Source organism: Grus americana, chromosome 1 (assembly GCF_028858705.1).
Source record: "Grus americana isolate bGruAme1 chromosome 1, bGruAme1.mat, whole genome shotgun sequence".
In the NCBI taxonomy this organism is placed as follows: domain Eukaryota; kingdom Metazoa; phylum Chordata; class Aves; order Gruiformes; family Gruidae; genus Grus; species Grus americana.
This window is the reverse complement of record NC_072852.1, coordinates 84,550,633-84,572,310: the sequence shown is the minus strand read 5'-3', so window position 1 is coordinate 84,572,310 and position 21,678 is coordinate 84,550,633. Positions and strand designations below refer to the sequence as shown.

The 21,678-nt window shown below is 47.7% G+C and overlaps 1 protein-coding gene across 1 annotated transcript in view; it reads left to right on the top strand.

Moving 5' to 3' along the window:
- The window catches only part of A2M (alpha-2-macroglobulin), a 32,075-nt gene that overhangs the window by 8,593 nt on the left and 1,804 nt on the right, over positions 1-21,678 (top strand). Inside the window, exons 10-34 of the mRNA XM_054831723.1 lie at positions 212-321; positions 956-1,114; positions 2,592-2,819; positions 3,160-3,223; positions 4,749-4,891; positions 6,760-6,909; positions 7,567-7,737; positions 8,371-8,512; positions 10,266-10,374; positions 10,719-10,947; positions 11,202-11,328; positions 11,932-12,053; positions 13,410-13,461; positions 13,973-14,056; positions 14,452-14,628; positions 15,124-15,208; positions 16,343-16,499; positions 16,839-16,913; positions 17,199-17,364; positions 18,388-18,611; positions 19,185-19,403; positions 19,700-19,827; positions 20,190-20,280; positions 21,014-21,082; positions 21,508-21,610. Of these exons, the coding sequence (XP_054687698.1) occupies positions 212-321; positions 956-1,114; positions 2,592-2,819; positions 3,160-3,223; positions 4,749-4,891; positions 6,760-6,909; positions 7,567-7,737; positions 8,371-8,512; positions 10,266-10,374; positions 10,719-10,947; positions 11,202-11,328; positions 11,932-12,053; positions 13,410-13,461; positions 13,973-14,056; positions 14,452-14,628; positions 15,124-15,208; positions 16,343-16,499; positions 16,839-16,913; positions 17,199-17,364; positions 18,388-18,611; positions 19,185-19,403; positions 19,700-19,827; positions 20,190-20,280; positions 21,014-21,082; positions 21,508-21,610 (3,384 nt within the window). The remainder of the gene's footprint in view (positions 1-211; positions 322-955; positions 1,115-2,591; positions 2,820-3,159; positions 3,224-4,748; positions 4,892-6,759; positions 6,910-7,566; positions 7,738-8,370; positions 8,513-10,265; positions 10,375-10,718; positions 10,948-11,201; positions 11,329-11,931; positions 12,054-13,409; positions 13,462-13,972; positions 14,057-14,451; positions 14,629-15,123; positions 15,209-16,342; positions 16,500-16,838; positions 16,914-17,198; positions 17,365-18,387; positions 18,612-19,184; positions 19,404-19,699; positions 19,828-20,189; positions 20,281-21,013; positions 21,083-21,507; positions 21,611-21,678) is intronic.

Sequence of the window (21,678 nt, the reverse complement as noted above, 5' to 3'; positions counted from 1 at the left end):
CATGTATTAGACCCAGGAGAGACCAGCAGAGGGGCCTGCCAAGGAATGAGGGAGAAAAGCAGACTCTTGCTTTTCTGGAATCCTAAAGTTTTCCTACCTGGAGGCCAAGAGCATCAACAAAATTGCTTGTACAGCAAAGGAGGGTTGACCTGGAGTAAAAGTAATTCTGGTCAGGCAGAGGCAAATTAATTCTTCATGCTTCTTCATGCAGGAGTGGAGTTGACTGGAACAAGCTTCTCTGAGATCACAACCACCATTAGCAAAATCACCTTTGAGAATTCAGACTCCCACTACAAACCTGGAATCCCCTTCTTTGGGCAGGTAGGGAAACCATGAGAATGGAATGAGGCTTTGGGCAACCTGGTCTAGTGGAGGGTGTCCCTGCCCATGGCATGGGGTTGGAACTAGATGATCTTTGAGGTCCCTTCCAACCCAAACCATTCTATGATTCTATGATTCTATGAATGTCATTCCATGAGTCCCAAATGATCATGCTTCTGAACCTCCTGGACAGATAGATGCCCCACTCTGCAAAGATGCTGGACCTTAGTGCTGCTAATCCATGTGGGCCTCCTCTCCTCTGATGCTCTCAAACCAGGGAACAGCAGCTGAGAGCATAGCCCTTATTCTGCTGACCCCTCTGCCCTTGCGCATCTGCAGTCAAGTAAAATTCTGTTTTTCCATTCTCCTGTTTAATAGGAGACCTAAAGCCTAAGGGGATTGCATGTCAGTCTCCACATCCACTCCTCTGACCCAGAGGTGGAGATAAGAAAGGGCCAAAGAAATAAGATTCAGAGTTTGCAGCTCGCTCTGAGAGAGACAGATGCACATGTAAAGTGCAGTGGAGGCTTTCTTGTCTGACATGAGCCCACTGTCCTTAGCTTGGTGGTCTATCAGTCTGTTCAGGTGACAGGCATTCCTCTCCTTCTGTACTGTACTGTTTTTGCTCCTCCAGGTGAAACTAGTGGATGGGTCTGGTGCTCCAATCGCCAATGAAATTGTGAGGATTTCTTTTCAAGGAGGCCAGGAAACCAACTACACGACAAATGAAAAGGGCAGGGCACGGTTTGCCCTGAACACTTCCATGCTGTCCTTAGATTCTGTTGGAATTAGGGTGAGTCCTATGGGCAGAGGAGGTGATAAAGTGACCCACAGGGATGGAAGTGGAGTACATGTGATGTTTCTACTATATATGCAAAAGCACTTAGCTTCTTGTTCCTGGTTGTTTGTGCCAACCTTGACATCAGTGTGGTGGAAATAGCCGTACAACAAACCAGGTTGCCATGTCATAATTGCACTTAGCTTATAAGTGTTTCATTTCTGCTTGGCAATAGCAGTATAGGGTTAGAAGGAACATCGAGTGGACATAATAGTCCACTCTGCTCCAAGGGATCACCAGCCCTATCTAGACAAATCTGTTTCAAGGGTGAATCTAACTCCCGTGGTGGAGCACTGCTAGTGCTTTGCTGTCTTTTCATTTAAATGATTTTCCAAGTGTCTCATATAAATATCCTTTGTGGTCAATTAAGGCAATCTGCAGCTCTCAGGGTCTAATCTAGCATTTTGAGTTTCTAAGCTGTCCTCCTTATTTTTTCCTTTTTTTCTTTTCCCTGCCTTAAAGAGAAAAAGAGTATGAACCATTCACAGAAATTCTCTCCCTGGTGTGGAATTTGTTTATCTGGGAAAAAATAAGTGCTGCTGAGCATCTTTTTCTTAGTGGAAAATGCAATGTGTGTGTAATATGCACATTTCATAATATCTCACCATGGAATAGGGCGGATTGTCTAGAATTATATTTGCTCTTCTCCCTACAATTCTCTTGTCACAGATTAAAACCATTAAAAATTATCTAGAAGCTACCGCTAGGTGCTTGAAGTTTTCAGAATTTTGCAGGGTAAAGAAAAGGCAAGAATTTCCAAGTATAGTGAGAAAGATAAGGAAATAAGGGCATGTGAGGCACTTGGAATGCCTACTTGAAATTAGCACCCTTCTAAATGTGAAATATCTTCCCCTTGCTCTCTTTTTTGTGAAGACCTGGACTCTCTCAGCTCCTAAATTTCTATTCAATTTAGGTTTTGAATTGTCAGGTGGAGACTTTTCCTCCTTTTCCATAGCTTGATCTTGGCACTAGTAATGTCTGAACTGAACAGCACTATCACTTCTCCAGCACCAATAATGGGAAGAAAAATGAAAATCAGCTTCTCTTCTCTTTAAACTAACAGGATATTAGAGAGGGCAAGGTATTAGGGTAAAGAGCCCTTGAGGTGATACTGATAGCAAACAAACATCTGATGATTCAGCTTTTTTGAGACAAACTCTAGCTTCTCTGGGAGTGAGAGAATTCCCAATGATTTGTTAAGGATACCACCACCCTGTCTTGCATCTTCCAAACTCATAGTTTGGTGGTTTTTTGGTTGGTGGGTTTTTTTGTTTGTTTTTGTTTTTGTTTGTTTTGTTTTGTTTTGTTTTTGTAGACTAACTTGTTGCTTAAATACAAAACATACCAAACCTTTAATACTAGGCTATGAATTTTGGCTTCAGTTCAGCCACCTGTGTTTAAGGATCTATGTGTGTATTTTTTCCTTTTCCAGGCAACTCATAAAGTACACCCCTACTGCTATGACCGTTCCTGGGTTGTTCCATATTATGAAGAAGGCTATCTCCCACTAAAGCGCTTTTACTCTCCTAGTAATAGCTTCCTCAAAATTGAACCCAAGTCCGAGACACTCGGCTGTGGGTCCTCCACAGAGGTCCGGGTGCACTATATCCTTACTCCAGAGGCCATAGGAGAACAGAAGAAAATCGTCTTTTACTACCTGGTAAGCTTGCACCTGCCATACAGCAAGGTTGTCACTGGTAATTGTAGCAGGGCTGGAGATGGAAATTGTGCTTTGTGGCAGCAGGCTTTAAGGACTTTACTGTCATCCTTCCCATGTTCTTTTCCCACAAAAAGGAGGGTCTGGGTCAGGAGCAGAAGAGTAAGGATGTCCCAGTGCCCCCTGGGTGAGCACAAGGATTCTACTACAGGGAGGCACAGAGCAGCTGAGCAGGGTGTGAGCAGCGGACATACAGCTCAGTTGCTCTACTTTCAGGTTCCCCCTCTTTAAGGTTTGGCTCATGCATAACCTCAATCACAGCAGAGTTTCTCTTTCCATTCAGGTGATGGCCAAGGGAATCATTAAGCAAGCAGGCACCCACATTCTGGATTTGGACCAGGAAAGTGGTGAGTTCCTCTCCCTTGCCAAATTGTCGCTGTCCTGGGAGGCCAGGCAACTGTGGCGGACATACAGGCTGCTTCCATATAAATGTAGGTGTGGTGGGTTGACCCTGGCTGGAGGCCAGGTGCCCACCAGAGCCGCTCTCTCACTCCCCTCATTCACTAAACAGGGGAGAAAAGGCATAACGAAATGCTTGTAGGTCGAGATAAGGACAGGGAGAGATCACTCGCTAGTTGTTGTCACGAGCAAAACAGACCGAACTTAGAGAGGGAATTCATCTGATTTATTACTAGGCAAAACAGAATAGAGGAATGAGAAAATAAAATCAACTCTTAAAACACTTCCCCCCACCCCTCCCATCTTCCCGGGCTCAAATTCACTCCCGGCTTCAACCTTCCCCCTCCTCAGCGGCACAGGGGGACGGGGAGTGGGGGTTACGGTCAGTTCATCTCACGGTGTTTCTGCCGCTTCTTCATCCTCAGGGGGAGGACTCCTCTCATCGTTCCCCTGCTCCAGCATGGAGTCCCCCTCACGGGGTGCAGACCCTCAGGAGCAAACTGCTCCAGCATGGGGTCCCCCACGGGGTCACAAGTCCTGCCAGCAAACCTGCCCTGGCGTGGGCTCCCCTCTTCACGGGTCTACCAGTCCGGCCAGGAACTTGCTCCAGCGTGGGCTTCCCACGGGCTGCAGCCTCCTTCAGGTGCCTCCACCTGCTCCAGCGTGGGGTCCTCCACAGGCTGCAGGTGGAATCTCTACACCCCCTCATCCTTCCTCCATGGGCTGCAGGGGGACAGCCTGCTTCACCATGGTCTTCACCATGGGCTGCAGGGGGATCTCTGCTCCGGCGCCTGGAGCTCCTCCTCCCCCTCCATCTGCACTGACCTTGGTGTCTGCAGAGTTTCTTACATCTTCTCACTCCTCCCTCCGGCTGCAAAAGCTCTCTCTCTCTAAGTGTTTTTCTTCTTCTTAAATATGTTATCACAGAGGTGCTGATTGGCTTGGCCTTGGTCAGCGGTGGGCCCGTCTTAGAGCCGGCTGGCATTGGCTCTATCAGACACAGGGGAAGCTTCTAGCAGCTTCTCACAGAAGCCACCCCTGTAGCCCCCCTGCTACCAAACCCTTGCCACGCAAACCCAACAGAGTAGGCATCCACATCTCCATGTCCTCTAAGATATGGGCAGAATTTGAGCTTTCTTTTCTCTGCCTTTATTTATGCTTTGCACAGATTTGCTCTAATGCCCTGTGCCAGCTGTCTTCTGACATTGCATTTCTGGGGCTCCAGTGCTCCTAGAAGACACAGGTTGATGGTCTGTTTTTAGAAGCTGAACCAAAATTCAGCATGTTTATTCACGGGAAAACAGGACTTGAAACACTCCTCAGTCAGACAGCAAGACTTACGCATCTCTGTGAGCACCAGTTCATCCCACTTGGAGGCTGGAGCTTCATCATGGCTAGGATGATGTTCAGCATGAAGAAGAAACCAAGAGCAGGTTTCCTGTACCTTAATGTTTTGTTCATTTTGTTTCCCAGCCAATGGGATCTTCTTGCTACAGCTGCCTATACAAGCTGATATTGCTCCAGTGGCCCAAATGCTCGTCTACACCACTTCCCCCAGCAGGGAGGTGATTGCTGATTCAACCAAGTTCAACATAGAAAAGTGTTTCATCAATAAGGTAAGTGTCCACTTCTTGAGGGAGCAGCCATCAGACTGCAGCATGGTCAAGCTCATATATTTAAATGTAGCCTGGCTAAGCCCATTTATTTAGATTTGCCAACACTGGACAAGCCACCTATGAATTGTTCTATGTAGCTTCACTGCTTACTGGTTTGTGCTAGCTTGGAGGAGACCATTGGTTGGAAAAAAGGTGCTACCAGGGACTACACTGATAAAACTCCTCTTAGCAACTAGTCACAGCAACTCAGATGGTCCTGAGTAAGAAAAAGGGAGGCCACATGTCTTATGTCATACCCATGTATTTCACTCCATTTCCCACAAACTCATTCCAGCAATCAGGTGGCTGCTTGTGTTGTCATAGAGCAAAAATAAAACACACAAAGCCCCAATCCAGTGGGCGAAGCTAATACTTATATCAGATCTTTCAACTCCCATACATCTCATCTCTGTAATTTTAATTTCTGTTGTACGTAAATGGAGATAAACCTGGCCTGAACCTGTTGAGCAATGCGCAGTGGTGCTTCAGTAGCAATGGTGAGACTGAAAGGGTGCAGAAAAATAAAGCATTCTTTCTGTGAGCATGTGGACCATTTTTCTCTTATATCCCCACTTATTCCTTATGCAGAAAAGAAGATTGATATATGAGCAGCCCTAAGAACAGAACAACCTCAAAAATTCCTATCAGGACTTCAGAATAGTAGACAGGACACTGCTAAAGGCAGTCCCTTGTCCTGCTAAAACCCAAGCTAAATGAGTTATTGAGACTGGTGTCACTGTAGGAGCTTGGTCACCTGAATTTTTTTCATATATTAAAGATCATATTATGCACTGCATTAAGGTCTGGGTTCAAGCCAGGTTCCAAAGTGGTTTACATGCTTAGATACTACTTTCCTCTCTGAAAGCAGCCTGAATTCAAAGCTGTTGTCAGACCAGATAGAACAGACTTTGGGCTATCTCTGTGCTAGACAGTTTTTCTAGTAGCAAGCTTGTTACAGCTCTTGTTCTGCCTTTTCCTGAAGAATATTGTTTTTGCAGTCTCAAGATTATGAGTCCACCCTGGGAGAGATGGGAGATGTCAGCAGAAGCATGCTGTGGTCTGGTTGGAACATGAAGAAGACTGGCAGCTGATGCTGCTTTGTCAGGGAACATGTTTACTCTGAGGATGCTTTGATCATTGCATGTTAGGGAAGGGTTTGTACTGCTGTGGAGAGGGAAGATTTATGCAGGTCAGCCATCTTATTACAAAATCAAGTGAGATGGTGATGACAACTTCTGCTAGCAAGAACTTCCACGACAGGGGTTGGTAGGGAGTTGTTAGAGTTGTGAGTTAGGTTTTGGGGAAGGCACACAAGTCTGGCAGGTCTCAACCAACAGGCCAGTTCTTCAGAATCTTTACCAGCCAGTAGATATTGCAATATTGCTTCAGGACATCACTGCTTCTCATGTTACCAAAAATCTGCTAAGCAAAGTCTTTGCAAGCCTGTTTTCTCACCACATACAGTATCTGGATGCAGTACAGAGACTGGACCTGGTTCAAGACCATGCCCAGCTGCCTGAACAGAGCTAGCCACTATGTGGGATTATGTCATCACATTCACACTGGCCATAAAACCCAAAACTGGCTTAAAAGTCTTATGAACAATTGTGATGCTTGAAGTTGCCAAGAACTGTTAGTGCTTATTCCTCTGGCACTGCAGGAAGAAAACCCAGCTCTGCAGTAGCACAGAGGGAGTTGGCGTGTGTGGGGATGTGTGTGTGTGTACAAGCGTATGTGGGCTTTGTAAGGCTGGAACTGATGCACTGAACTGGAGGCAAAAGTCCTGCAAGGGTAGGGCATCTGTGACATAGCTTTTCCTGTGGCTACAGGTGGACTTGAGCTTCTCTCCTTCTGAAGGCCTGCCTTCCTCTGGTGCTCACTTGCTGTTCAGAGCCTCCCCGAACTCCCTCTGTGCTGTCCGTGCTGTGGACAAGAGCGTTCTCCTCATGAAGCCTGAAGCTGACCTGTCACCCAACTCTGTAAGTGCTTAGTCCATGGAGCAAATTGGAGCCTGGTCAGAGCAGTGCAGCCCAGTGCTGGGGTAAAAACAGTGAGCAGTCCCTCTTGTCAGTGATGACACAGGAAAGCTGCCCTGTCCTGTTTCTCGTCTTTCTTCAGTGGGAAAAAAGCTGAGAACTGGGCAGCAGCTGTTTCTTAGTGATTTTATGTGACTTTAGGGATGGCAATTGGGAAGTTCTTTCAAGGGGAATGCTTCTCTTGGTCAGAGCCAAACTGTAATGTGTGTTTGATGATGGTTCTCTGCAGCTGCGGATTCATTTTCTTGGAGTAGAGTCTGGAAGTGTCAGAGAGTTTATTCCCCTCATGCCAAGCAGCAAATGACAATCCCAGAGTAGGGACAAAGGCTGCAGCTGGGCTGGCCAGTGTAATTTTTTTATATATTTGAGCCATAATAACCGGGGTAGCATGGTGTCCATAACAAAAGGGGCAGTACTTCCAAATTTGAATCTCTTCTTTGACTCCCAAATTCCCATTGCCCCCACCACAGGGAGGACCATGGCAATGCAGAGGTATGTGCAGGTGACGCGACTGTTAGGATGATTGCATCCAACTCCCTCAGTTGTGTTTTGTGACAGTGGACATTGAAAACACCAAATACCCTGGCTCTTTCTGCCTAGGTGTATAGCTTGCTGCCAGTGAAGGAATTGCATGACTATTACTATGGTCCAGAAATGCTCTTGGAGGAGCCTCTGGAGAATTGTGTCCCCTTGAAGAAGATAATTCTGAATGGGATCACCTATTCTCCAGTAGTGGAGATGAATGAAGATGACACTTACAGCATCCTAAAGGTATAGCCCTCTTGCATGGTTAGGGAGTGGAGTGGGGGAAGGACAGAGAATGCTTAAGTCTTCTGTGGCATGATGCAATATAACAAGGGAAGGGTTTGTGAATCTGAATGATCTGACACTAATTTTTATCCAGAGGCAAGTTCAATGAGAGTCATAAACTTCATCTGTCTTGCCAGCTTTGCTCCCAACTTGGTGGGAAAGGGATCAGTCTCAAAGTTTTCTTCTTACAGGAAAAGTTTTGAGGTTGGCTTGAAATGAGGTTCTAACAAGAGATAAATAATCCTGTGCCATTACAGTTACCCCAAATAAATCAATATGTCCTTGAGCTGCATCATAGCCACAGACATTTCCTTCCAAAGAGAAAACTCTATATGTACTCCTTGGCTCATCCTGACCCCTTGGCTGGAATTGGACTGGAACCAGTGTCCTAGAAACAGAGGAGATTTATCCTTTGGTCTCTCTGAGCCATCCAGGCACCCAGACCCAAGGTTGGGGGGATCATCTCAAGGTCCAATCCACAGAGAGTAACAGCTTCTCTCCTTTTGAGGCAGTAAAATACCAATGTCAGGTCTGCTGTGTAAACCTTGACAGGAATCAGTAACAAAAAAAACATGTTGGGTTTCTCTCCCATAGGAAATGGGTTTAAAGGTTTTCACAAATACCAAGGTGAGGAAACCTTGGTATTGCAGCACTGAGAATTACATGCCTGCAGGACTCCGCCTTGAGTCAACATCAGTCATGTCTGGAGCACCTATGCATTCAATGAGGACAAGTGGTAAAGGAACTGGGTCTTGTTATCACCTCTGTTCTGAACAGAGATTCTGTCTTTATTTTGGGGTGAATACTTCAACAAGAGCTAGGGTTGTGGACTAAATCCTTGGAAGTAGTACTGAAGTGGTGGCTTCACAGATGCCAGCTTCTACATGTGTGTGGGGCTTACCTCTTTTGCTGGGTTCTGAAGGTGTCCGGACAAGCTTTGTTAACTCTACATTAGAAGTCAGCAAAACTGGATAGTTTTCAAAGACTTTGGCAGAGCAGAGGATATTTATTCTGCTGCTGAATTCTGTGTTCACTAGACTTTTACAGTAGACTTCTTTTCCCAGATATCACTTAAGGTGTCTCCAATACCATTTTCAGTCTGTCCTCATTGACTCATCGAGTTTTACGTATGGTCAAAACCAGATGAAGTGGATGACAAAATTTTCAGTGACAAGTTGGTAGACTTTGGGGGCTTAGAATGGGAAGATGCATGTGGCAGAAGTCCAGTCTGAAATGGACTCACCCTATTTCTAAGGGCTATCTCAACTTTTACACTGTAGCTGTTTGGGCGACAGAGTTGGCCCTATCATCCTCCAGGGTCTCATATTAAGGGAAATATCCTAGAAAATCTAAGTTATTCTAGCTGGATAACTGATTCAGAGAGTTTTCCCTTGGCACAAGAACCTGTGCTTTTGTACACATCCAGTTTTAAGACAATTTAAACTTTTGACACAAGTTGACAAGATGCAGGATACACGCTTTTTAATTATTTTAAACTGAAATAGGCAACAGTAAGAAGACTGAAATATTATGATAGGCAAATACAAGCAAGCCAGCTGTCACTTTTACTAGGAACTATGTGATACAGCTCTGATTGATAGCATCTTTCACTTGTGCCCTGAGTCCTCCTCAGACTCTGGAGGTGCCCATTGCACAGATAGTATGTATACTTGCTAGCTACACAATTTTTATCTGAACATAGAAATTAATTTAGCCAAAGTAAAGATGACCAAAACTAGAATTTAGTTAAGAAATTTTCTTCTTTATCTGTTTGGGTGGATTTCTCTTTCTGTTTGTAAAAGCCAAGCAAACCAAGTCCCACTTACCCCATCTTTGTTTCCCAGATGTTCAAAACCAAAGTATAAAAAAAGCTCATTTTTTACCAAATTTCATCCCAAACTCAGAATATTTTATCAGGAATAATTTTTGCATGTGAAAATTGTATTTCAGTCAAAAAGTATTTTTTTACCCCTCCCAAATTCCAACTGCACGTTTTTAGTTTGAGCATCCTCAGCCTAGTTCTTGAGGATGCCATACATTTGTCAGGGAGGTGGTTTTCTGAGTCACAATGACCCTACAAAAAGCACTGCAAGAGAGGAATGTTCCATTGCTAGTTGGCCTGATAAGATGGAGAAGGATGTCACATTAAGACTGTACCTCAAAGGGAAAAAGCTGCTTGCACAGAAGGTCATACATAGCTCTTTGCTCTAACATCTTTGTTTTAACCTTGTGAAGTGTTGTCCCACAAACTTTGAGGTTCGATGGAGACCAGTGGGAAATAATGGAAGGCTACCCTCTTGCTAATAAGCCCTGACCCTGAAACTTCACTGCTGTTGGTATCAGTGCTTACTACAGCCACAGCAAACATCTGCTGCCAGCACAGCTTCTCATTGTTACATAGATTGCTGCTTTCTCAGACCAAAGCATGATGCTGACATAGATCTTGCTTGTTTGGATAGCTGATATTTTTTCCATCTCATCACATTCAGGCATTCAAGCAGATAGACTTTATGCCACGTCAAGCACTCCTGAAGAGCTGACGGAGACAGTCCGAAAGTATTTCCCAGAAACATGGATTTGGAGTTTACTATCTATAAGGTGAGGACCTTGGGCTAGTTCCTTCCTTTTTTAACAAAACTGGCTTTATCAGATGAAAACATGAATCCCCACGTTTGCCAAGCCTTTTCAATGCGAAAAAGTCCATTGTTTGCAGAGATCACTCAGCAGTCCTCTGAGATGGAATTACCTTCAGCCGTAGTTAGGTTAGTCCAAGGAGTGGTCATGGGTCTGGAAGAAGATGTGGGGTGGCCCTACAATAACAAACATACTGTGCCCCATCGTTCACACAGGCAGTACTGTTCAGTAGGCCAAAAGGGGTACAGAGAGTCACCAAAACACCATAAAAAATCATGCCTCTGTCCTTGCTCTCTGTGTTCCACCAGCTCTGAGGGAAATGCTAATCTAGACGTGACCATCCCTGACACCATCACTGAGTGGAAAGCCAACGCGTTCTGCACTTCGGCAGACACGGGCTTTGGCCTGTCCCCAACAGTGTCCCTCAGAGCCTTCCAGCCCTTCTTTGTAGAGCTCACCATGCCCTACTCTGTGGTGCGTGGTGAGTCCTTCACGCTGAAAGCCACCGTTTTCAACTACCTGACTGCCTGCATCAGGGTAAGGAAGGTTTAAATCCTTCTCTGTACTTGTGTACCTTGTACACCTCTTCACATAGCCCTCTCATCTTATCTCTGAGTAGGCCTAGACCCTTCATCCCTGAAATTGTTATGTTATTCCTCCTATATACTCCAAATGCAGAACCCAGAACTTCAGCTCCCTGCTACTGAAGAAATAGCTATTGCTATGGTTTCCTTGCTCCCTGTCTCTCATGGTAACCCTTCCTTGATTGCACCTCTCTCTACAACCGGCAGGTCAGTGTGACTCTGGCTCAGTCTGCTCATTTCCTGGCTTCTCCAGTGGAAAAGGAAGAAGAATCTCATTGTCTCTGTGAGAATGGGAGGAAAACCGTGGCTTGGCTGGTGACTCCCAAATCTCTAGGTAAAGGTCTCAAGATGCTGAAAACTGCAGGGAGGGTTTCTCTGTGCTGTTGTCCCTGTTGAGTATTGGGTGTTAGAGCAATATGGTTTCTTGGGGAGCACTGCAGCTGAGTGTCTGTCTCATCTGGGGTTATTTGGGAGACAAAGGCTGGCGGACTCATAGTGTCCACAGCTCTGTCTGGCACCACATGCAGTATCATCAAGCCTTACAACATCTTCTGAAGCCAGAAACATTGCTGGCCGTGAGGGGATGCTCTGTTAGCTCCATCCCTCCCAGAGAACAGACGACTGCCCCGTGGGATCTTCATACTTTGTTTTCACTGTGGTGTGCACGTGGGGTAGCTGTGTGCTGAACAGCAGTAGGGCTGGTGAGTCCCAGCACTGTGGTGTCCTAGGCTCTGGAAAAGTCACCACAATAAAGTCACCTTTCAATGGCAATGCAGCTCATCTGCTCCAGGATGGATTCTGAAACAGATAGCTATGTTCTTGTGGGAAAGACGCAGGGCTCAGGTGTGATGGGAAATCCCCACCCATGGACCTGCAGGTTGTAACTCCTGGAGGTGACAATGACTACCACTACCTGGCTCTGCCCTGTTTCCTCCAGGGCAGGTGGAGTTCTCAGTGAGCACCGAGGCCCTGCAGAACCAGCAGCCCTGTGGGAACGCCATCGTGGAGACCCCTGAGAAAGGACGGAAGGACACGGTCATCAGACAGCTGCTGGTGGAGGTATGTGGGCTGTCAGAAGGGGTGGACTGAGCTTTCCCACAGGCTAGAGTTTACACTGTGATGCAACTGGACTGGACAGGATCGTAGATAATCTAATCTAGGCTCCCTTTCCCATGAAAGGTTGTACCAGACGTCCCTTCTAACCTGGGCTGGTCTATGATTCTGTGATTCTATGAGATCACCACACAGTGTGGCAATATGATTGTCTTAGATCATCTTTGTACTTTGGCAGGGCTGCGTAAAGACTGCACCTTAATAATGCTGTGCAATGTGTCTCCCAGTACTCTAACTTTCCCTATCCCCTACTGTAGCAGGACTCCTACCCCAATCCATCCTTCCCTTTATCTCCTACCTGTCACCTCCTATTTCAATACACCCTCTTCACATTCTCTCTTCCTCCTTTTGAGACACCCCCAGTAAGTTTGCCAGTCAGCACATGCAGCTTGGCCTCTCTGCTAGTTGAGTGGCCAAGCAAACCGCCTCTTAAGCTGAGTGTTATGCAGTTCTGGTTTGCTACCATAGTCTGGCACCAGGATGAAGGTGGGGGATCCACAAGCACGTACAGGAATTTGATGCCTGTAGAGAAGTCCCATCAAAAATCCAGATGTTATAAAAATCCATGAAAACATGTTAAAATTTTAAAGCTTATGCATTTCCTGTGGCAAGAAAAGTTGCTGATGCGATGTGGTACAGAAGGAAATATTATGTGAGAGTATTGCATAACCTTTACAGGAAAATGCTAGTTTATTATACTGGGTGTGGTGATCTGGCAGGTAGATTCTATGGTCTTACCTTTTCTCTGTATCATAAAACCCTCTAATGTTTGCTGACTGTATCGTACGGTATCAGTGGTGTCACCAGATATTATAGTGTACAGCATCTTCCCTTTTTATTATCAACAGACACTTTTTTTTTTCCCCTGAAGCGTCTGCAGCATTATGATAAATAGCACTGCAGACATCTCTTCAGGCAGGCCTCTAGAGCAACTGCGAGTTTTTTCTAACAAAAGCACTTGCTGTAATGCTGCAGTCCTCTTGTTACAAGGATGTTAAGTGTCTCACTGTGTACAATAGTTGCAGGTCATCTATGTGATAGCCCTGCAGTGTGTCCCTTTCCTTTTTCTGCCCTTCCTCCACATACAACACCAATCACTTAAGATCATATTTCTTTTACTTGCTTAAATTATTATTTCAAAAATCTGTATTTCAGGCAGTGTTTGTGACTGCCTCTCCTTCTCCAGTTCACTCACTTTTCTTTTCATGTATCCCTCTGTCCTTGTCGAGGATTCTTCTGTCTGTCTGTACTTCATGCCTCAGTAACTTCTCACCTCTCTTGTTTTCCTTCATCCCACCCAAGCCTGAAGGAATTGAGAAGGAAACAGCCCAGAACTCTGTGCTCTGTGTGAAAGGTAAAGCCCCCTCTCGTCGCCCTCTCCATTTGTTCCTGTGTGGTTTGTTGGGTGGGATGTGCCTGGAGGAGGAAGATAGTGCTATCATATTCCAGATAGGCTGATATTTTTAGGTAATCAAAACATTCCCCATTAGTTAGGAGCCTGAGACATAAGACAGAAGAAGGCCCTAGAGAATGGACCATCCTGCCTAAGCATCAGAGTATGAGCTAGGACAGATTTAGCATGACTGTTTGCATCCCTGTTCTCTTGTGTGCTGACATGGGAGTTACAAGCGCTGCCTCGTTTTCTAGTGCGCCCAGGAAAAAGCTGTAGAGGTGTGATCTACAGTGCCTAACACTGGAGGTGGTTTCATGCAGAGATTGCCTTATATCCAGGGAAAAACGCAGTGGCTGAAGTCAGGGCATTTCTAATAGGAAGTGTTCCTGATGTTCCACTGAGGCCCCCTCCCATTCCATTAGCCATTTCTTGGGATTGCACTGAAGCTGTTTGGATCTTGTTTCTCTCTCAGGAGTGCCTGTGAAAGAGAAGTTTTCCCTGTTGCTCCCCTCAAATGTGGTACCAGACTCTGGCAGAGCATATTTCTCAGTGCTGGGTGAGTGAGCAGCCGGCAGAAAGAACTATGTGCTGTTTCTGCCCCTCTGTGTTGGCCTCCTACCTCACAGCTTTTTCTCCTGGTTTCCAGCACACCTCACTCCTGTCTTTCATCCCTTCTGTCTTGAGCACTTTCCTTTCCAGTTGTGGTCTTCCTTTTCCCCTTTCTGCATGTCCTTTTGTTCAGGGTTCTCTGCCAGTGCCCTAACCTTTCTCTCATTTCCCTCTTTTCCCTTTCTCTGCTGTTCTGTGTTTCATTCCAGGATCTTTATCAATCCAGATCTTCTTTTGTTCTTCTCTGTCATCTCCTGCTTCTCTCGTTCAGTAGGTCCCCTCTGATTCTGATGACCAGCCCTGAATGTTGCTAATATCCCTCTGGTATCTCCTGCTCCCCAGGTGACATCATGGGCACTGCCATGCAGAACCTGCACCAGCTCCTCCAGATGCCATTTGGCTGTGGGGAGCAGAACATGGTCCTGTTTGCACCCAACATCTACGTCCTGGACTATCTGAACAAGACAGGGCAGCTGAGTGAGGATGTCAAATCCAAGGCCATCGGATACTTAGTGAGCGGTGAGCTGGGACACGGCTTTTGCTTCTGCTTTGGCTTTTTTCCAGATCCTGTCTGGGGTTGTTCTGTCAAATGTTGTCCAGATGTGGAAAGAGAGTTTCTCTCATGCACAGATGGTCTCTGCTGTATGCCTGAGAAGGCCCTTTGCTGCTTTTTCTTTATTATTTTCTATTACTTAAGCATTAGGGTACCTGACCATTGCACCCACTTTTCTCTGCTCCCTAATTGGGTTGCAATGCAGTGCAGAGCTGTCAGCTGACTTGCCATAGTGACTTGTCCATTGTCATTAATAACTCCTGCCTTCCTTCTAAAGAAAGCCAGGTGTTGTTTCTCCTCAAGCAGTACAGGCAGTGCATGGAGGTGGGGATGTACCAGTACTTCTTATCGGGTAGGCTAGGACTGACCTACTCCTCTCTCCTTTGCGTTTGCTGATACAGCTGTTTTTCTGTTTCCCCATCTCTCTGGCATCTGAATCTTGCTTTAACTCTCCATTACAGGTTATCAGAGACAGCTGAACTACAAGCACCCAGATGGCTCATACAGTACCTTTGGACCACGTTATGGTCAACCGGGGAATACCTGGTGAGATTTCAATGTCACCTATGCCTCCTCTATATGCTTATCTTTCTCACCTACACATTTATAATAAATGCTGCATGACAGTAAATAGGAAATGATATTGTAGACCAGCAGGCTTTCCAGAGCTGGTGTTGTCCCCGTGATGCCTCCTACTTAATGAAATAGGCTGCATCAGCCAGTTATGTAGCTGAAGCACAACCTTCCACCAGCAGCTCTGAGGACCATGACAAACAAGAAGGAAATGGAGATAAATTGGGGAAGAAGGGAGCAGGGATTTCACATCCTGACTGAGGAGGGCTGAAGAGATGCAGTGGTGGCTCTTCTAAAACTAGCATCTGCTGAGAAGGCTGCTGGGAAAGGTGTTTCCATACAAGTGGAAAGGATGATAAAGAGCAGTGCCGTATGTTCTTTTTTTCCAAGAGTGTTTGTGTGTTACTAAGCAAAGACAGCCTGGAGGAGCGCATGTTGCCAGTGTGACTTACTGCAAAGTTGTGAGTTGCTCCAGCATATCATTGCCATGCATTTTCAATTTTAGGTGAGGGTAAGGATGAATGATTTCATCACCTTTGGTGTGCTTTTAGCTTCTGAAACAGTACTTGGCTCCTGACAGCATGTTGGCTTCTCACCACATGCCTGCTTCTTCTCTGTAACTGCTTGTAACAACTCTAGCAAAACACTTATAACATATTCTTCTTTACTTCAAAACTCTGCGGAGTTCTGGGAAACCCACGAGCCATAGATTTCTAGTGCAAGAGTCCTGCCACCAGACCATGAGCTAGCAGGGATTTAATTATTCTTACCTGTCATTTTGAGTATTACTGTTATGCAGATGTTGAGCTAATTGGCATGCAATTCCCTACTTTTTCCAAAGAGATTTTTTTAGATATAGATCAACAATCACTGTCCTTCAAACTGTAGTCAACACAAAGGGATCACAGGGTTTTATAAGCCAAGAGAGGGACAAGAAATCAAGGTGAGAAGCAGTTTTTTGACAGATATAATCATGGTCTGACTAATTGACTGAGATCCCCAGGCCTTCTTGCCTTTCTCCAGACAGATGATGGGCACATAGGCCCTGTCACCTGAGATGGCCAACAAGCCTGCTCAGGCCCTTTCACTGCTTTTTCACCCTTTCAGGCTCACAGCCTTTGTTCTCAAGTCCTTTGCCCAGGCCCGGCCTCACATCTTCATAGATGAGAAGCATATCCAGGATGCTTTGGTCTGGCTGTCCTACAAACAGAAGGAGAACGGCTGTTTCCGCAGTTCTGGGACACTCCTGAACAATGCCATGAAGGTAACGTGTCTGCATGGTTGTTTTTTTGTGAGGCTAGAACTTGACTATAAGTCAGATGGGTCCAGTTGAGCTTCTTGAGCATACAGGCAGATGAGAAATTCCCATGTCAATGGCAACTAGGGAGCCAGAGACCGTCCTGTATGATTGCTGCAATAGGAACGAGAATGAAGGCTAACCTGCACTTTATAATTGGTATTGATACCTCTGCATCAGCTGCAAGGGGAAGGAGGCAAGCTAAGGGTCTACAATGCAGAATGAAGTATTGCCATTGGAGTGGGAGAAAGGACTGAAGATAAGAAGCTAGGTGGGGTCAGCATCTACCTTTGTGTTTCCCTGCAGGGTGGAGTGGACAACGAGGTCTCGCTGACAGCCTACATCACTATCGCACTGCTGGAGATTCCTCTCCCTGTAACTGTATGTGTCTGCACCCTACCTTGAGTCAGTTATGATGTGTCAGTACATGATGACACAATACTATGCAGAATTTGCTCCAGAATTGAAAAAAGGCATGGTTGTTGGGCCCTGTGATGTAAGAATTATGTGCTGTCGATTTTGGCATTTCTGGAACACATTGTACCCCACATGGTGGTAGACCACATTCTGGCAGACCCCTCCTCAAAGTTCAGTAGAACGCTGTGTCATTAGTAAGGCAAAAACCTCATTTCTCCCCAGCCTTCTAATCACTGCTATCTGTCCCAGCACTCGGTGGTGCGTAATGCTCTGTTCTGCCTGGAAATGTCAGCAGATGAGAAAGAAAACCACGTGTACACCAAGGCACTGATGGCGTACGCCTTCGCCCTGGCAGGGAAGGAGGAGAAGCGGAAAGCATTGCTTGGCTCACTTGAAAAGGAAGCCGTGAAAAAAGGTGAGTGCTGCTGGTGGGATGTCTCTTTCTTCCAACCCACTGGCTTTACCTCTTCCCTTGCTAAAATAGCCTTTGTCGGTGGGGCAATGGCTGCAAGAAATGGCTTCTGAGGGTGGGGAAAGGTGGAGGGAGAGGAAAGACTTGTGCAAAGGGGTTACGTTTTTGAGAACTGCCTCTCAGTGCCCAGTCCTACCTCTCTGCTCCAAGGCAGTTCACCAGGAAGCACCAGGCACCGTCCCCATCGGTGCTGAACTAAAGGCGTCTCTCCTACTAGCGTCTCTCCTCAGCACGCGCCTCTTGCCACACCAGGCACCGTTTAGCAAAGGCTTAGCTATGTTTATGGCCTCTCCTTCCTTCCAGTGCACGTGCTCAACCTGGAACACAGCTGACCTTGCACAGCACAAGGGATGATAAGTCAGAGAAGAGCTGCATGTGCTGAGCAAGAGAATGAACATAGAGGTCATTTCAGAGGCCATAACATAAGCTCTGAGTCTTCTGGGAAATAACGTAACAACTCAGAAGCATTCTGGAAAAGTCAGGCTGGACAGTGGGTTGGCCCAAGCATTGGGCAGCAGGATTGTGAAGGAAATACCCCCAGCACCTTTTTCCTTTTCCACCTGCAGCTGACTATCAAGCCCTGCTCCCAGTCGTTGGGTCATTTTGCCTCACAGAGCTTGTCACTGCCTGACCCTGGCATCTCTACTTAAAAAGGGAAGGGGTGCCAGCCTGGTGCCCTGATGATCTGCTTAGGTCCCTGTTTCCTTGAGGTGCCCAAGCCCATAAGTGCCTCCATGAATCTGGAATCTAGGCCAAAGTGGTATCCTGAGGACTGAGCCTCAGCAGTCTCAGACTAGGTGCAGCACGTGAAGAGTTGTCTAAGCCTTCCCATTTCATCCTGCACGACAGATGCATCCTGGGGGCTCTGTCCTCCCAGCTGGATCGGCAGCAGATCAAGAACTCCCTTGCCATAACTGCTAATAATTGCTTGTTGTCTTGTCTCCACGCTCCCTGCCTTCTGTGAAGATGGGTCTGTGCATTGGCAGCGGCCTGGGAAAGAGCCAGAGGTTGATCTCCCGTACTATCGCTACCGAGCTCCCTCTGCTGAAGTGGAGATGACGGCCTACGTGCTCCTTGCTCACCTCTCCACGCACCCGGCACCTTCCCAGGAGGAGCTGTCATTCGCATCTCTGATTGCAAAGTGGATCAGCAGTCAGCAGAACCCCAACGGAGGCTTCTCCTCCACCCAGGTGAGCTGCTTTCCCCCTGCGACCACATCAGTGTCAGACAATGGGAAGTGTCAGAGACTGAGATGGGAGCACAGGAAGGGCAGGCACTGTAGCCTTGCAGTATATCACTGCAGTTTCTACCCTAGCTGCCAAGTTCCCAAGAGGCCAGAGACCAGTATGTCAGGTCCTGCCCCTAGGAATGACTGGTATTTTGATTAACGACCTGGATTTCTTGAGACAGTGGGGCAGAATGGCAGGGACCCAAGGGACGCGCATCTGTGCCATTGGAGAGGGCGTGCGCTGCAATTTGTTTGTGCACAAAAAGTTGCTGCTTCACCCTGCGGCGAGCGAGTGAAGGCTGCGCAGAGCTCCACGCCAGGGAGCTCGGGAACATGCAACTGCTGTGCAGAGGACACAGGAAGGGAACGGAAACATGCAAAAGCTGCTCGTTCCCTCTCTTCTTTGTACTTACAACTGGAGAAAGTGAAGAACGGAGGGGAGGGTGCCTATCGACAGCAAAGGGCAGGCTGTGGCAGGGCAGGCTGTGGCAAGGCTAACTGCATCCCCCTGGGTGCTGGGACCCATCTCTTTCAGGACACAGTGGTGGCTCTCCAAGCCCTGTCCCTGTACGGAGCTGTCACCTATGCCAAGAGCGGAGCAGCTTCCAAAGTGACCTTGCGATCTGGAGGGGACTTCCAGCAAGACTTCCAAGTGGATCCCACAAACCGGCTGCTGCTCCAGCGCGTGCCCCTGCCCCAGGTGCCAGGGGAGTACAGCACGGAGGTGTCTGGAGATGGATGCGTCTACCTGCAGGTGAGGGTGATGGGGGCAGGTGGCATCCTGGGGGGAGAGACCCTTGCCAGGCAGGAGCCTGGGAGAGTGCAGAAGGCACAGCGGGGAGGGGAGGAGTGGGAGGGAAGGCTATGGGGGAGGGAAGAGGAGAAGAGGAGTAGAGGTGCGTGGAGGAAGAGTGGGAGGGAAGGATCTGCGATGTGGAGGAGCAGTAAGAATGAGAGAAGTGGGGCGGCTGGACGGGGAGAGGATGCTCTCTCTCACATGCTGAGCACACACGCACACACGCTCTCACAGAGCTGCTGGCTCTCCCCTAGACAAGCCTGAGGTACAACGTGCAGCCCACGCAGGAGGATGCACCCTTCATGCTCCATGTGTACACGATCCCAGAGACATGTGAGGACTCCAAGGCTCACAAGGTCTTTGACATAGGCATAAATGTCAGGTGAGTCTGCGTTTGGGTCTGAGCCTTCCTGAGAAGCCATGGGAGCTGGAGGAGGCCCGGCGGTCCAGGCTGAGCCAGCCTGGAAGCCCTGGAGGGGCAGTGCATCCCTGGAAAAGTGGGCAGGAAGCAGCTGGGCTGGGAGGAGAGGCTGTGGAGGAAGGACGTGTCCTGCAGTGGTGGAGCTGTGTGGGCAGCCCAAGGCTGGGCTAGTGAGAGGCTGCACAGGTGACTAGGAGGCCCTGGCATAGCTGGAGAAGGAGGTGCTGGACTGCCAGGACGTGGTGGGGTGGCAAGTGCTATGGAACAGGTGGAAGTGCCCCCAGCTTTGAGGTGCACTGAATCTTTGTTGCTTGGTTCTTTAGTTACACTGGGGAGCGCAATGGCTCCAACATGGTGATTGTTGATGTGAAGATGCTGTCAGGATTCATCCCTGTGAAGTCCTCTGTGAGGAAGGTAGGAGCCTATTTGTCAAGCAAGCAGCATCCAACTTCTTATCTTCAAGACACCATCCAAGTGCCTGTAGCAAACTAGAGGGCTTCAGGGTTGGAATCAACGTGATCTTGCCATTGTGATCTGCACATTTGCTGTGTACAGTGTTCTCTTTTCATACCTGGCTCAATGCCAGCACAAGGGGAGACAATGTGAAGGATGTTGGAAAAACAGACTACATAATTTCAATTAAACTGGTGGTGGACACCTTTATTATCACTGTGTTCCGATAGCTGCCTAAACCTTTGTCTCTGCAGAGGACATTTGAAAGTAGTGCTGTTTCCTTTTGCCCCCCTGCTGATCTGACACCACCTTACAGCATTATAACTGTTTAGGTCTTGGGTCACTGTTTGAGATGCTGAAGAGGTGCATGGTCTGGAAAATAAAGGTGATCATAAGATAGTGCAGAACTAGCAAGCCAGAAGGAATGTATTTTCATTGAATTGTTCGATCATTGTGCTTGAACTAGTGCTCAGTCCCTGCTGGAGCCAGGCCATACTTAATCAGCCAGGTCGGTGAAGGGAAGGCCTGGGGACCACAATACGTAGTGGCACACCAAGGAGGCAGGTCCATACTGCAGAATTAATTCCCTGAGTACCCCAGTGTTTCATCCACAGTACATCCCATCCACGGGGCTGTGCAAGGGGCACAGGGAGACTGCCCTCAACACAGTAACAGCTTGCTCTCTTTTCTTCAGCTGGAAAGCCGCCCTGTTTTTGAGCGCACAGAGTTGAGTACCAACCATATCCTAGTGTATCTGGAAAAGGTGAGTATCTGTAGGGAGCGAGGACAGGTCAGAAACAAAGGCATCAGGACATTTGGCCACATAGGGCAAAAAATCTGGGAATCAAAACTACCATGGCTCTGACAAGAATAGGACCAAATCCCATACTGACTTTTGCTGACCTTTCAGGCTTACTGATATTTTCCTCTGAGGCCTCCGCATCCTTTCCCTCTGCCCTGCGCACAGACAGGACCCTGACCTCCCCAGCAGCCAGAGCCTCCCCCAGTGTGGGGAGAGGCCCCAGGGTTTCCCCTTGGCCCTCGGCCAGGCCTGCAGCCCCCACACCCCCCAGGGCCTGGGCACGGGTGGCAGGGGAGAGGGAGGGAGCCCGGGGGCAGTGTGGAGGCACGGGGGAGCCCAGGGCAGTGCGGAGCTGCCCCTCGACCTCTGCCGCTTCCCTTCCCCAGCTGAGCAGAGAGACCCTCAGCTTCTCCTTCACGGTGGAGCAGGACATCCCTGTACAGGGCCTGAAGCCAGCTCAGGTGAAGGTCTATGACTACTATGAGACAGGTGAGTGCGGGGCTGGGGCTGCCCGTGGGAGCAAGAGTGGGCAGTTGGACACACAGAGGGGTGCGGGA